The sequence below is a fragment of the Lampetra fluviatilis genome, chromosome 20, assembly GCF_964198595.1.
Source record: "Lampetra fluviatilis chromosome 20, kcLamFluv1.1, whole genome shotgun sequence".
In the NCBI taxonomy this organism is placed as follows: domain Eukaryota; kingdom Metazoa; phylum Chordata; class Hyperoartia; order Petromyzontiformes; family Petromyzontidae; genus Lampetra; species Lampetra fluviatilis.
Genome location: NC_136294.1, coordinates 3,801,939 through 3,816,659, shown reverse-complemented (window position 1 = coordinate 3,816,659; position 14,721 = coordinate 3,801,939). Strand labels below are relative to the sequence as shown.

Sequence of the window (14,721 nt, the reverse complement as noted above, 5' to 3'; positions counted from 1 at the left end):
GACTTTGTAACTCCGCCACATTAATTTTCTCTTGTGCCTCTGCAAAACAAACAAACGAACAAATCCCCTCACCCATTCACAGAGGAGTTCAAGGCGTTTGTGCGGCGACTGCCTCCGGAGCGCCTCTTGAACTCGTCGGTGGTGTTCCGCTTTTGGACACGGGACGACGCGCTGCAGGCCCGCCTCGGGGTCGTGAGGGGTCGCCTGCAAGCCGTGAAGGCCAAGATCAGCCGAGCCGTCCACCGCCTCTACAGCCTTAGCCGCCGCTGCCCCATCAACCCGGCCATCCGCCTGCCAGCAGAGCGGTATGTGGGGGGACGCGGGCTAGTATACTACCCTCATCACCCCGTAATAGCAATCGCAGAGCCATCAATGGGGCCCACCGATTAAAATGTTCCTCCCAGGTATCAGGGTCCGTTGCCCCTAGCCAGGCCTCCTGTGATAGGCTTCAAGTCTGCATCATTGACGGTGATGATCGGTGAGCGCGCCCGGGTTTCAGAGCGAGCATCCCTTTTGGCGAGACCATGTGCAGACGGGTTTTTGTTCCTGATCTATTTTTGACACTCGCCCCCTGACACCCGTTTTCCACTGGCACATCCGAGCCAAGCGGGCGCGGGGCCCTTACCGTGTGGGTGGTTTTACCACCGGTTATTTGTGATACCGATCTGGAATCAAACCATGATACGCTGGCCTCGCACTATCTGAATCTGGACCTGGAAGCCAAACAGGGCCAGGGACAGGGCTCATGGTAATTTGAATGGGTGTGATATCAGTCAGTCATATGCATTCGGGCATCTCAGCTCATTCAGGCATCTTGCCTGGTATGCAAGAGGTCGTGAGTTCGATCCCGACCCTGACGCCTGCTGTATATTTGGAGAGTACGTGCTCTCCTCGTGGTCGTGGGGAATTTTCTCCGGGTCCTCCGGCTTTTCCCTAAACAGTTAGAATCAACATGTTAAGAGTATTTGGCTGCTATAAATTTCCACACGATAAGCCACTTCATTGAGCTAACATTTTTGGCCAGGTCGATTCTGAAAAAGAGCTATATTGCTCAGTGGGCCTTACCTGGTAAAGTAAAAATTGTTTAGTTTTAGTATCATTCTTTACATGTGATGTCAGTGGCACATGAGAATTCCGTGATGTTGGTTTTTCCCTCAGCCACCCACAACTTTATTTTCCTTTGGTATTAAAATTACTTTGGGCAATGTCTTGATATTTGTTAGCGGTTAAATTTAGAATAGATAAAAGTCGCTTATATACATATATACATAGTCTATAGCAACTTAGAGCCAATTTTACGAGCCCTTCAAAATACTGGATTTAACTATTCGAATGCTTTTCACTCCTTTATTTCAAGGTGATATTTAAGTATTCGGTGTCATACTTCATTCGTGAAGGAAAACTCATTTCTTCAAGAGAAGCATATCCGTGATGCAGTGTGTGAATTGCCGTGTGCTCACGTGTAAGATTGCAATAGAACACGAAAACAAACGGGATCATTGGCATGCGGGACCCCAAGCCTTGCGCTCAAATAAACAGCGGTCCAGGGTGCACATGTACGTAGATGAGGAAACGTTCTTCATTTCGGCGTCTGTGAATCATTTGTTGGCAAAGCCATGAAACAACCACGGGGGGGGGAGCCGGGAATATTTTTTTGTTCGGTTCGCTCGAACGTATTGTTTCAGGCATCGTCTTACTCATAACATTAATCAAAACATATGGACGTATAAACAAGAGGGTTTTTTCGTGGTATCATGGGATAATCTTTAATATTCTTGTCATAAAAATTGACTTATTTTTTCCCCAATATGCCATGAGCATGTGTATAGAAAATAAGTAAATAAATATATGAACGTGGATTTGCGCTGCATGCCGTGCTGGCCTTGGGCTGGGGTTGGTGTTCAAGCGCTCGAACCGTACATCATCTGCGCGTTTGACGTCTCCTGCTGCAAGCAACACGCCCGTGCAAGTCTTTACCTTCCTCGCAATGCCGCACAGAAAGACGATCACTGAAAGCTACTGATCTCACGCAGATTGGGATGTCTTCGTGAGTCTACTCTTCGTTTTATTCGCTAAAAGAGTTCCATCATCACGTGGCGTCAGCTGAACGGAACTTCGTTCCCCCACGTGCTTGGACTCCGTACCTCCTTCTCTCGTTCACATCCACCACCCCTATATGCAGACCCAATTGTTTGCATTGAAAGCCTAAACTTACACTCATGTGACCCATAGGCCTACAAAGAGGACTCAGTCGCGGTAGCCCCCTTTTTCTTTTGTCTTCCCACTGGAATGATGCCCCTTTTATCTTCACCCTCCACCCCATCTCCAGCTATGACCAGGCCTATCCCAACCCCTCCTTATCAATCCCCCCCCTCATGTTCTACCATTATCAAAACTACACCACCTACTTACAATAACCCACTTTTTCAATAGATATCATCATGCTTTGTACAATTTAACAGTTGCTGTAAAGTGCCTTGGTAAAGGTGCACTTTATAAATCTATAAAAATAAGAAATGGAGACTTGCATAGAGACTCACACTTCCACAGACTTCCATACAGAACCGTAGACTCACTCGCATGAGCCAATGATCCGAAGACTCGCATCATCTTCTCAACCAGAAGTTTCATTATCGCATAGGGTCAGCTGCTCAGATTTCTTGTGCTTCTATGCTGTGCCTCTTCTCGTCTCAATGACGATCCTCATGTCTCATTCCACCCGGAAAGACGTAGCAGATCTTTTATTAAAAGTAATACAAAATAATTTTCAGCCCTTTTGCCAATCAACATACTTCACCATCAGTGGCGGCTCCTGCAAAATCTCTCAGGGGGGGCAAATGTCTGGATGATTGATAAGGATAAGGTCCACCCATGCAATGGATAAATTAACAGCTTAAGCATGTAAAGGCAACTTCACTTCTTTAATATTAATGAAAAATAAAGTGACTCTTACAATACATCTTGTTTGTTTCTATACTCACTATTAAAACAAACCACTCAAGTTTATTTTATTAAAGATTCCACTAGGTGGCGACAAATATTGTTGGATGAAACGTGCTTACGTGTGATGACGTAAGCACGTATGATGACGTAAGCACGTTAGGGCGAGCCCTCCCGGAAGCCATAGAGAATGCATTACAGCGCCCCCGTTCGAAAAAAAACATCTTTGAATGTAAGTCTATGGGACCACTAGGGCGATTCTCAGCTGGAGGGAAATCGCCCAAAAAGAGGCGGTACTCCACAGAACGTAGCATGACGCTGATTGGACTATATCCAGAGGCACAGTGACGGCTAGCGTGACTCTGTGGTTGAATGACATTGGTGGTGCGTCGCCCAATCGCCCTAATGAAGAAACCGCCCCTGTTCACCATGATTTATCATTGCAGGTTGGTGAAAGGCTTGGTCAAAACCGGTTCCAAATACTGTTTGCCATTGATATTAGCCACAGCCAGAAATTTAACTCGGCTCCTCAGTTTCATAGCACGGTGTGTGCTAACCATTGCCAAACTGCTCCAACCCTCCATGTATTTACACATCTCGTATCTACGCATTGGAGATGCTGTCATTTTTGTGGGATACATCAGAATACAATAACAAGCTTATAATATCAAAATGTTTCACCACTGCACAGCCTCTTAAGTGAACAATGTACAACGATCTTACATTTCAGACCCCTGTCCATCAGAACAACGAAAAGGAAATGTTGAAGATTGCATTCGTAGTTTGAAATGACATCTTACAAAGGTGGCGCATCGGTGAAAATGAAATTTAAAAAAATACTGGTGTGGAAATAGTTTTCCATGGGGAGATGTGTCCAAATAATCTTTAAGTGTTAGCTGGAGCTGGGAATCGTCAGCTGAGTTCAACGCCACTGCTCCCCTATCTCTTGCCACACGTGCTTTATATGAAATCAAATAGATGATGTTCAAATTAACAATTGCCGTAAGTTGTTGGCAAGAGGGCCCAATCGCAATGATCTGTATCACTCTATCTGTGATGCCTGTGCGTTTTTCACATCCATTGTCACCACTCGTTTTCCCCTGTAGTTCGAAAGCCAAAGTGATTTTGCTGCTCATCGCCTATTTACAGCCCTGAGCCAGTGGTGGAAATTCCACGTTCCTATGGCGGGATTTGAACTCGCCACCTTCTGACTGCAAGGCGCTCGCTCTGCAGTGGAGCCACCCCGTTGATTTGCTTAAATTACTTCCCAAAAACTTTTATTTCTTGTTCATTGGCATCTCCACAAAATGGTTAGTCAAAGTCTGGCTCCCTGCCAAAATGTGTCCAATGCTCTACGAAGGATCCAATAACATGGCCTTCAAGCAAAGTTGAGTGTAGCTGTCCGTACACTACAACGAATACCACATTGGTGGAGGGTGTTCTTTGAATCAGCAGACGAGACATTCATATATTTGTTAATGGAACAGTGTAAAGTTTCGATAGCGACAGACAGTTTTCATCTGTGCCCTCCTGTTTGCTTGATGTCATGGCTGCAGTTATAGTTTTTGATCATTTTATTCCACATACACAAGTGCCCAATTAAATAAAAGCATTCACACTGTTAAATGTCCCATTCTGGCACTTACTCTTTGAGTCTGAAGTAAAATTACCACCCGCTTGCCCTTAGGATCTGGCAGTATCACTGTTTGGGAAAGGTTTAAAGTAATTATCCTTTTAAAACATATACAGGGCCAGAAAAGGAACACATTCTGTGACCGTTAACTCATAACACGCTCACTTCGCATTCCGTGTCAGTGTCCACTTTGCATAGCTCGCACACGGGAAGTTGTTAACTAAATCTACTGCTTGAGCTGAATTGTGATTGACCTACATAAGCACATATATAAGATCTAGCCGAGTAAAGGAATAGATGAACCATAATTTTGCAAAAGAGGAGCAACATGATGTATGTTTTATAAGCGGAAAGTTTGCAGAGCTCTGGAGGTTTTAATTTCTTCTTGTCTTTTTACATATATATATAAAGAACAGCTGCAGGAAAAAGAAGCTAATTGATTTGCATACTTACCTATCGTATAGTGCTCTAATTAAAATAATGAGGATTAGAGATGAGTGGGGATTCATGGCTCATTGGGATAAAAGACATCGTACTCTTCAGATGACAGTTTGATGTTTTCATAATGAAAACACATGCAGTGGAAACACTGGCTTCACTTGAAGCCGTGATGGATATGTGCCTCAGAATAACTATTTGTTTAAATAATACCACGGACAAGATAGAGCACCTGACCCAGAAAATAAGCCTAGGTCAAATAATTGGATTTGTGAACACAAATTATTTCCCTACCATGCCGAAACAATTTTAGGCAAATGATGAATGGATTAGTAAAATAACTTTGATTGCACCCAATCAAACAAACCATTGTACATCCATATTTGAGTTAAATTATGAGTACAATCACCCCAATTGTGCATACTAATTTAAAAGAACACATGTAAGCAACATTGGGGAATGTTTTATTTATTGTAATCACCTTTACTGAGCACAGGCCCAAAGGTTTTAAAGGCCACGCAGTCAACAACAAAGATTACTCTTGGAGCAGTAATAGTTAACAGTTACATATCATCATTAGCCATGATCAATACAGTCCTGGATGAAAGCCTTCCCAAGCCACGCTCCCTACCTATCCTCATCTTCCGATGTAATAATACACATAGCATGCGCACACGAACTGATTTAATTGCTCCATCTTCTCCATGACATGGACTGTCACACATGTTCTCTTGCTTGGCTGCCACTCGCGTCATATTCTTGACCATTGGCCATCATCCCTTACAGCAGTGGTTCTTGACCTGGGGTGCACACACGGAATGGGGGTAAGAGATGCCCTTTCGGGGGTGTGAGACATGCCACACTTTTTTTAGAAGGTAAATCGCAAAAACAAATTAAGCACAGGCACGAAAGTACAACTACTTTGTTGAATAGATATAATTAATTATTCATTAACATTGCACTTTTTTACGATTGAGAACCAAAGGGGGGGGGGTGCAGGCTGCAGTAAAGGTTAAGAGCCACTGCCTTAATGAAACATTCCTGCCCAAGTCGCCTTGTGTTTCTTGACCATTTGAATGATTGCATTCACCTGTCAATGCTCTCTTATCCATGAGTCCCTCTTACTGTCTCTCGGTGTCATTCCAAGCATGCATTTCTTAAAGCTTCTTTGTGCATTTCATAAATAAAGCCAGCTTGTGTGAACTCTAGAAAAAATAGACGCTAGGGGGAAGAACAGAAGTCTAGCGTGGTTAAACGCAAATTGGTGGTGGGTTGAATGCATTGCATCTGTATGCGCTGCAATAATTAACCCCGAAACTTTGAATCCCAGGCCGCTGAGCTACTGGATGAACCGCGTGCTGTCTGCCCTCTACTGCTCCGAGAACGGCCATCTGGGCTCGTTCCACGAGGCCACGGGAACCTGCGCGTGCCCCAAGTCCTCGCTGGGCTCCGTGCTCACCGGTGCACCGGCGGCGGCGACCTGCCAGCGGCCCCTCGGCTGCACCGTGGGGGCCGCCGGCGCCTGCGCCGTGTGCCCGACCAGGGACCAGCAGAGGCCGCAGCAGACGCAGAGGTGCGTGGCCTGCAACCCGGGCTACGCGCTCACGTCGCAGGGCCGCTGCGAGCTGACGATGGCCGACCCCGACCTCCTGGAGCGCCTCGTGAGCTTCGAGGCGCCCGAGTTGGACCTTCACGACGACGAGCTCCACGGCCTGCTGGCGCGGCGCGACCACCGGCTCGTGGTGCCCGCCAACTTCGTCAGCAACGACATGCGCCTGGGCAGCTGGTTCGACCCGGCGTTCCGAAAGCGCATGCTGGTCACCCTCAAGAGCAACAAGCTGAAGCCCAACGCGGTGCACATGCTGCTGGGAATCGCCCTGCAGCTCTGCCAGACCAAGAACAGCACCCTCGAGCCGCTCATGGCGATATACGTCAACCCCTTCGGCGGCAGCCACACGGAGAGCTGGCACATGCCGGTGGGCGAGGAGTCCTCCACGCTGGCGGTCCCCGCGAGCGTGGAGGACGAGACGGAAGACGCGGCGGCGGAGGAGGACGAGGAGGAAGAAATCGGCGCCAGGAACGCCGCGTACAGCGACGCGGCCGCGCCGGGCTCGCGCTACCCGAGCTGGGAGATCGTGAGGCTGGACAGCCCCGGCGCGCAGTGCTACAACTACAGCATCATGCTGGGCGCCGAGCGGAGGACCCTCTTCGAGACGGTGCACGTGTACCTGCGCAGCCAGCCGCGCAACGACACCGAGCAGCAGCAGCAGCAGCAGCAGCCTCCCGCCGAGCCGCCGGCCGATGCTCGCGGCCACGGCCACATGAAGGTGAACAGCGTGCAGGCGTTCGGCTACAGCACGCACTTCGACGCCGACGCCATGCGCGACATGGTGCGGCGGGTGGACCGGCAGGCCGCGGTGGCTGCGGCCGCCGCCGCCGCCGCGGCTTCGTCGCCGGGGTCGGGCGCGAGATCGGCGCCGTCGCTGCTCCTGCAGCAGGTGGGGTCGTCGGCGGAGCGCGAACGGACCAGGGAGGCCCTGCAGCTGTTGCTGGAGGCGCGCGACCGCGTGAACCGCTACGCGCCCCTGAGTCAAGAGGCCGACCGACCCCGCCTCGACCTCTTCTCCTGCCTCCTACGCCACAGGCTGCGCCTCAGCCTGGGCGAGGTGGGGCGCGTGGGGGCGGCCCTGCAGGCGTACAGCGCGGGGCTGCCCAGCTACGCGGGCTACAAGACGTCGCCTCTGTGCTGAGGCGAAGCGCCGAAGCCGTTCGTTACAGCCTACTGTTGCGGTGAATTTCATCGTGCACCCAACGAGAATGACTGCAAAACAAAAAAGAAAGGACTTCAGCTGTTGTTTCCTTTTTTTATTCGGAAATGTCAGCGGCCTCTGGTTTAGTTTTTTTTGCTTTTGCAAACGGAGATAAACGTATGAATTTGGGAAGTGATTGGTACAAGTCTGTAGCCATACATTGTAGTGCTTGTAACATGACTGGTTGATTTAAGAAATTTGGGTGGGGAGGATGGGGATTGGGGAAATGATTATAATAATTTGGTTGTCAGGGATTGGTTCCTACAAGTTAATAATCTTTCGAGTAGCACACAGAAAGCAAGTGCTTTGTTTTTATTGGGTTTGTTTAGTCATGTGTTGTGTGCAATCATGTACAGATCTTAAGAATGTTTACAGGGGGCTTATAAATGCTTCAGTTTTTATTGTGTAAGTGTGCGACCAGCCTAATAGAGGAGGCTACCCTAATTTTACTCAAGCATACACCACATTAAACAGACTGTGCATATTTATGATACACTCAGATCTACAGACTACTTTTAAATACATTTAGTCCATCGGAAACAATAACTTATTCATACAAAGATACATTTGAGGGTTATTTTGCAGATGCTATTCACTTATTCTTATTCATCGAATGTTTTTGTTTCTCTTTGCTAATATCCAAATTGGCATTTTGACGCAGAAATAAACATACTCCAAACATACATCAACACGTTTAGACTGTACGATATTTTGAGCTTAAGATGCGTTGTTTTTTTGGCAGTATTGGCGTGAATTTGTACGTGCGCATTTGAGGAAAAGAAACACTTTAGAAAACGCAATAGTTAGAACGAACTTCTATGGCGCATCATCTCGCATTTAGTGAGGACCCAGTGTGCTTGGTGCTTCTAGCTGTGTGCAATCAGTTGAGCTTTTTTGGGGTCAAATCAAGACCGTTTTTTGGCATTTGTGTAATGAATGTTGTAACAGCATATTCTGCTCGATAAATTGTCTGACAAAGCTGGATACTCTTCTGTGGCGGGATATCAAACAGGACCAAGTCCGCTCCTGTCAAAAAATATCTAAATGCATAATTGAGCAATGCGCCAAGTTTAAATGATTAATGACAACAATCACATTTTTTGTTCTTTTCAGTCATATACCGAAGCCGTAAGGGATCGTTTGTGTAAGTGGGTCACCCCCAGGCGTCCATTACACATTTAAAGTTGCGAGGAGAAAAAGAGATGAGAAAAAAAATCGGACAAATTATTAATAATTGCAATTAAATGTCAAAGCTGAGCACAGAACTGAAAATGAAAATTGATTTCTCATTTGATACATTTTTTTCCCGGCTCTCTTTGAGATGCGCCTTAGAGTCGTTACCGCATGTTGTTCGGCATGATATTCGACATTGTGCTGCACGTGCTGGGTGCTTCTTCAGGAACTGATATCCGATTTTTATTCCAATGTACTAAGAGCTTATTCGGGAACCTAGTCAGGAAATGAATATTCGGTTCAGGTGCGCGTCTCTGCTGTAATGCAACAACGTCAATGTCTGTTTTCCTCAGGTTTCTGGCCAGGAAGTCATATTTAGGGCTTGATTGTCATTGGATGTTGAGTTGGTTCACTAAAAGACTTCATCAAATCGGTCCCTGGCTCGTGAAAGGGCCTCTTTTCGGCATTCAGCTCTCCTGGCCATATCTGCATTTTAATTTGGAACGGCTATTTCGCCTAGTGACGGTATTTGTTGAATTAGTTGTCTTTAATGTAACACGAAACACGACACAGGGTGTTGGGCTCTGATAAAAGGCTGCCATCTCCCTTCACCGGAGGAATCGCAAAAGCGTCACAAAACCCTTTCCTCCATTCCCATTCGTGGCTAGCAGAGCTTCACATTGGCATTTAGCTCCCGAACGAACGTATTGCCGTCCTGCGCAATAATCGAATAGATTTCAGTCCGCGAAGAACTCCCAGTACGGGGAAATGTCGGACTTGGTGCCGAACAAACACGTGGTGTGACTGGGAAACTCACCCGAGAGCCGTGCAGCACAACTGCTAAAACGTACGCCGTGAGTTGATTTTCTTTTGTGACGAACATTTCACGACGATGAATGCATTGTAACAGAGAGCTGAATGTCAGTCGTGTTCTTGGAATGTACACAAATATCTGGATGTCCAAATAGTGACCTTCTGCTTCAACAACTTACACACTCTTGGCTTGAGGATTCAACGATGCCAACCTTCGATGAGACAGCATAGGACGTGTAATGTACGGTACTTATTAATTTATAGAATGTTTGTATTATATTAAAAAAAAATTATTAATGAAAAAAAGAAGCATGGCGTTTCATGTTCAACAAACACTGTTGTCGGATGATGGATAAATGGCTTCTAATAAAATATTTAAACAAAACATGGCATTCACATGGTTCTCAATTCACACGGTACACACAAGACAGACGACATCTAGGCCACTAGCATGCAACTCGATTGATTTAATCCAGTCATCGCCATATTATTATCGTCATCGGCTATGGTCAATCCACTGTTGGATAAAGGCCTCCCCAAGACGTCTTCGTGTCTCATCATCCTGCGTAGTAATAATCCACATACCCTCCAACACACCGGTGGGCTGAAGTAGTCACCAATTGTAACGTTTTGTTGACATGATAAGCCTCACTAATTGGCTGTGTCGGGTCGTGGTTAACAGCACATTTGTATTTACGCGATCTAACCCCCCCCAAAAAAAATGTATTACGAACATTGGTCACGAAAGCCTACGTGTCGAATCCACGTAGGACCTACAAGAGGAGCCGATTTAATCGCTCCATCTCCCTGGTTTACGGGCTAACCGACATGCGTTTTTCGCCCTATGGCTGCGACTGCATCATTATTCCTCACCACCAAGCGTCATCCCTTCGAGCGACGTGTGAATGATGTAATTAACCGTGCATATGTTCTCAAAACAACACGTTCCTACAAGCAGGCATCTCTCTTTGCTTTTTAAAAATCGGAATTATTAAAAAAACCTCGCACAAATGTTTAACGGCAACGTACAGTATACCGTTCCTTTTAATAATACAATTTAAAAGTGACAATTAGTGAGGAGGCACGTGAGGTTTCTCTGTTGTGCCATGTGCCTGCCATATGGACGGTCCCACACGTCCTACTGTGTTGGATACGAAGGCCGTGACGAGTACGCGTTCTTTCTTTTCTTTCTGGCCGCTAACTTTCTTCGCGGCTAATTGGCTTTTTCTAATGAAAGCTCTCATACATTCTAAATCTCGGAATGAATTTGCCTGGGTTCAAAGTGTTTGTGGCACACAATGGGGAGTGGGTGAGCGGCGGCGGCGGGGGGGGGGGGCCCAAAACGCATTAGCGTGAGCTAGTCGAGAGCATTTTCAAAGCCGTCTTGAGACCGTGGTGCCTGCATAAGGGGTCAGATTAATAAAAAAAAATAACTGCGAAAAGGCAAGCACTCTATTTCCCCCCGTAAAATTAACTGCATCTTTAGCTATTATTTAAAATAATAAGGACCTTGGAACAATAACAGCTTTCTACGATGGTAGAACACCAGCCACAATGGAATTACCTTCCTGCTGCATAAACCAAAATGTGCGTTGCTCTGGGGGAATTGGGATGGTGTAAAAGGGAGTCCTGTTAAGCGGATCAAATGCACACCTAAGCGTAAACGCCGTTCTTCCTCGAGTCAGCAACATGTTACGAAGATTAATAATACTACAAAACAAATTTACAATAACAAAGTTGTTTCAGTGACTTACTGCTATTGACTGGAAGCAACAATTAATTAAGATTTTTTTTTCCCCCGCTCAAAATTACCATCGGAAAATTACAGTTTGCTTTACGTCATTTGATTCGGTTTTTTTTGTTATTCAATGTGTACAAAAAATAACGACGACTTACAAGTGCTAATTAGGACTTTCATTTGATTTAGGATTTCACTACAACAGAAAAAAAACCGGCCGCATATTAACACACAAACCATATGCAAAATGCACATTTCATTAACAATATTTCCGGAGGTAAAGTATGTATATTTTATTTCAACAGCGGCAACACCATTACGCAGTAGTGCCCGTGACGGCAGGCAGTGTCCAGCAGCAGCGCATCTTCACAGTGTTGTGCTTTGGTGGCCTAGCTCACAATATCGAGAGACTAGCGATAGTCCATTGTCAACCTTGAGGGCTGGGCATTCACCCGTAGAGGTTCAGATGCCAGTGCAAGCCAGGACGCACTGCTCGGTACAACGCCTTCTTCTTCTTGGTCGTCCATCAAAGTTGATGATGACCATGGCACGTTTGTCATTTTGTTGGGTTTTGATGAGTGCGCAGATGGCTGAAGAGGCCAATCCGAGCCCGGAATTCTCTCTGGCACACTGGACAGGTCAGGGAGGATGTAGAGCTCTGAGGTGCAGCCACACGTCCTTCCTTCGTAGATTTGCGCTGCTGCCTCTTCAAGATAGCACAGGATCTTCTCCTGCTCTCACAGAGGACTGCACGGTCCTGTACTTTTCTTCTCCAGGCAGGTCGGTCCTGTGCTAGGGGTTCCCAGCTTTTCAGGTCGAATCCAAAGCTCTTCGCCTTACACTCTCGCACTCACGCCTGCTTCGTCAGGATGCGGATAATGAGCTGACTAGGGGCCCCGCTACATGTGATGATCAACGGCATGTATGTGTATACACCTTGCAGGGGACAAGGATTATTCTGTAGGGGCGGAACTCGTCTCGGTGGAGGTAACTGGCTGTGAATGTGACGCGGCGTGCCTACATTTAATCCAAACCTGCACAATATTGGACTGAAATGCAGCATGGCATTCATCTTATTCTCTCTCTCCGCAGAGTAAGAAGAATTAGGGATATGTAAAATGGCGAAGCGTTGTTGTGATCGCACGAATTTGCTATTTTCGTAGCTGCAATTGTAAACAATGATAACAGTGCGCATACTTTTTTATTTTATTTTAGATAGAACGCTGCACGTGAAGAAATGTATAATGCCTAAACGAACTGATACATTACGAAAAAAAAGTGTAATGTTCCCAGCGTGGTGGAACACTCCAGCCCATGGGCCGATAATGATCGCAACGGAGCTGCATTACAACAAAATTAAAACCCACGTATTATGTATGCATTTTTATGACGTAATAACACAAACAGGCAATTACACGGGAATAGTTTACGGCGCTGGCGTGCCGAGCGCAAATCCTTTCCTCGCCGTGCGCTGCGACGTTTTGCTTCGTCGCTAGCGCGACTACTTCTTGTGCATCGGGTTTTTTTTTCGTTCCGCGGCTTTTGAAAAGAAAGAACATTAATCACCGCGACATCCCGAACCCCCGCCCACCAACATTCAATAGCCATCTTTTTCCGCTTTTATTCAGTGACTTTTTTTGGAGCATTCGTCCGTTGATATGTAACAACAGCAAACGAACAAAAGCACGTGCGGTGTTTCTACGAAATCTATAGGTGCAGATAATGATATTTTTTGTCCAATGATACAAACAGTATGCACAGACAGCGTTAGCGTGCACGAAACTATAATAATAGAAATGTACAGTTATGTTGTGCAGCTTTCGGATACAAAACAAAGCATGAATGCAGCTCACACGAGGTGTGGGGTAAAGGCGCAGCTCTGCATCTATTCACTCGAGCTATGTGCTGGCAGAAGGGCCTCGCACCGAGAGGGAGCTCTAGAGGCCCACGTTAGAGCCTGTTTGGTCGACTCCACACGGCATGAGCTGTCCTGGCTATTCACCACTACAGAGGATAATTTAAAATACACGCCTGTATTCATATGCCACGAGCCACACGTGTTCTAATTCATTGTGGTAATTTAAACCAATTCACGAAACCTCCACCGGTAGTTTAACTCATTTTTTGCCATCTTGTTTGTTCTGATTGTTGTTTTAAAATGTTTGTATCATTTGCACATTTGTGTTGATGATATTGGCCCAAACATATCGAGAGCATATAATTTGTATATAATTTGCATAAATCACAAGTAATGTCATGGGACCTCCCTTGCCAGTATCACAATATAACAATAGGTTTTACCCTTTCTGGCAATAAAACAGGTGTGTTAAGATGTTAAAACACCAAACAGAAACCTTTTGAAAGGAATCATGTCCGCATTGACCACATATACTTGTGTTGAACATGTAAACATGTAAACATGTAACATGTTCACCACAAGTGTATGTGAACATGCAAACAGAACGGGTAACACCTATTGCTATACTTACACAAGTAATGTATTCTCACATACATGTTTAATGAATGCTTTCTGAGTGTAAGAATCAATATGAATCGATCAATCAAGCATCATCACATGCCTTGCAATTCAACAACTCGGAGGCTGGGTTAGTAGATCATGCAAAGTTGGATTTGCGAGTGAGAAATCATCCTGCAGGGCAGCAAGGTAACTGCAGAAGGCAGTGCAACAAGTAGGTTTATCACCTATCTTATTGGCAGTGACATACGTGGGTTTTCGTCAGGAGCACGAGTTCCCTCATGTATTTGTACAGCCCATGTGTCAATCCAAAGCTGAATGGGGGACTCCCCACTCCCCTTGAGAGATATTTGACCATACTTCACCACCCTAGTCAGTGCACGTTGGAGGAGCGCAAAACAACAAAGGCTTTTGCTGCACTGCCCTCTATTATCCACAATGCCTATCGCATCTGTCTCTGACACATTCATGTTGGTCACCCATCCAAGCCCTATCCAGGCTCCGCCCAGCTTAGCTTCCGAGGTCTTACGAGATCAAGGGAATTATGGGTGATTTGGTCGTTCTGTTTCGATTTAAAGCTTTTGTGACTGCAGGGATTCATCTTCTTGGTTCTTTCGGTAAAGTCACGTAAAAGGGAAATAATAAAATAATAAAAATAAAACATAATAAAATAATTATCACGACGTTTCGGCCACAACGC

General features: G+C 45.9%; 1 protein-coding gene across 1 annotated transcript in view; it reads left to right on the top strand.

The window, feature by feature from the left end:
* LOC144937858 (BMP/retinoic acid-inducible neural-specific protein 3-like) overlaps window positions 1-10,192 on the top strand; it is a 32,596-nt gene extending 22,404 nt beyond the window's left edge. The window contains exons 6-7 of the mRNA XM_078865381.1: window positions 83-305; window positions 6,342-10,192. Of these exons, the coding sequence (XP_078721507.1) occupies window positions 83-305; window positions 6,342-7,761 (1,643 nt within the window). The 3' untranslated portion in view covers window positions 7,762-10,192. The remainder of the gene's footprint in view (window positions 1-82; window positions 306-6,341) is intronic.
* The last annotated feature ends 4,529 nt before the right edge of the window (window positions 10,193-14,721 follow it).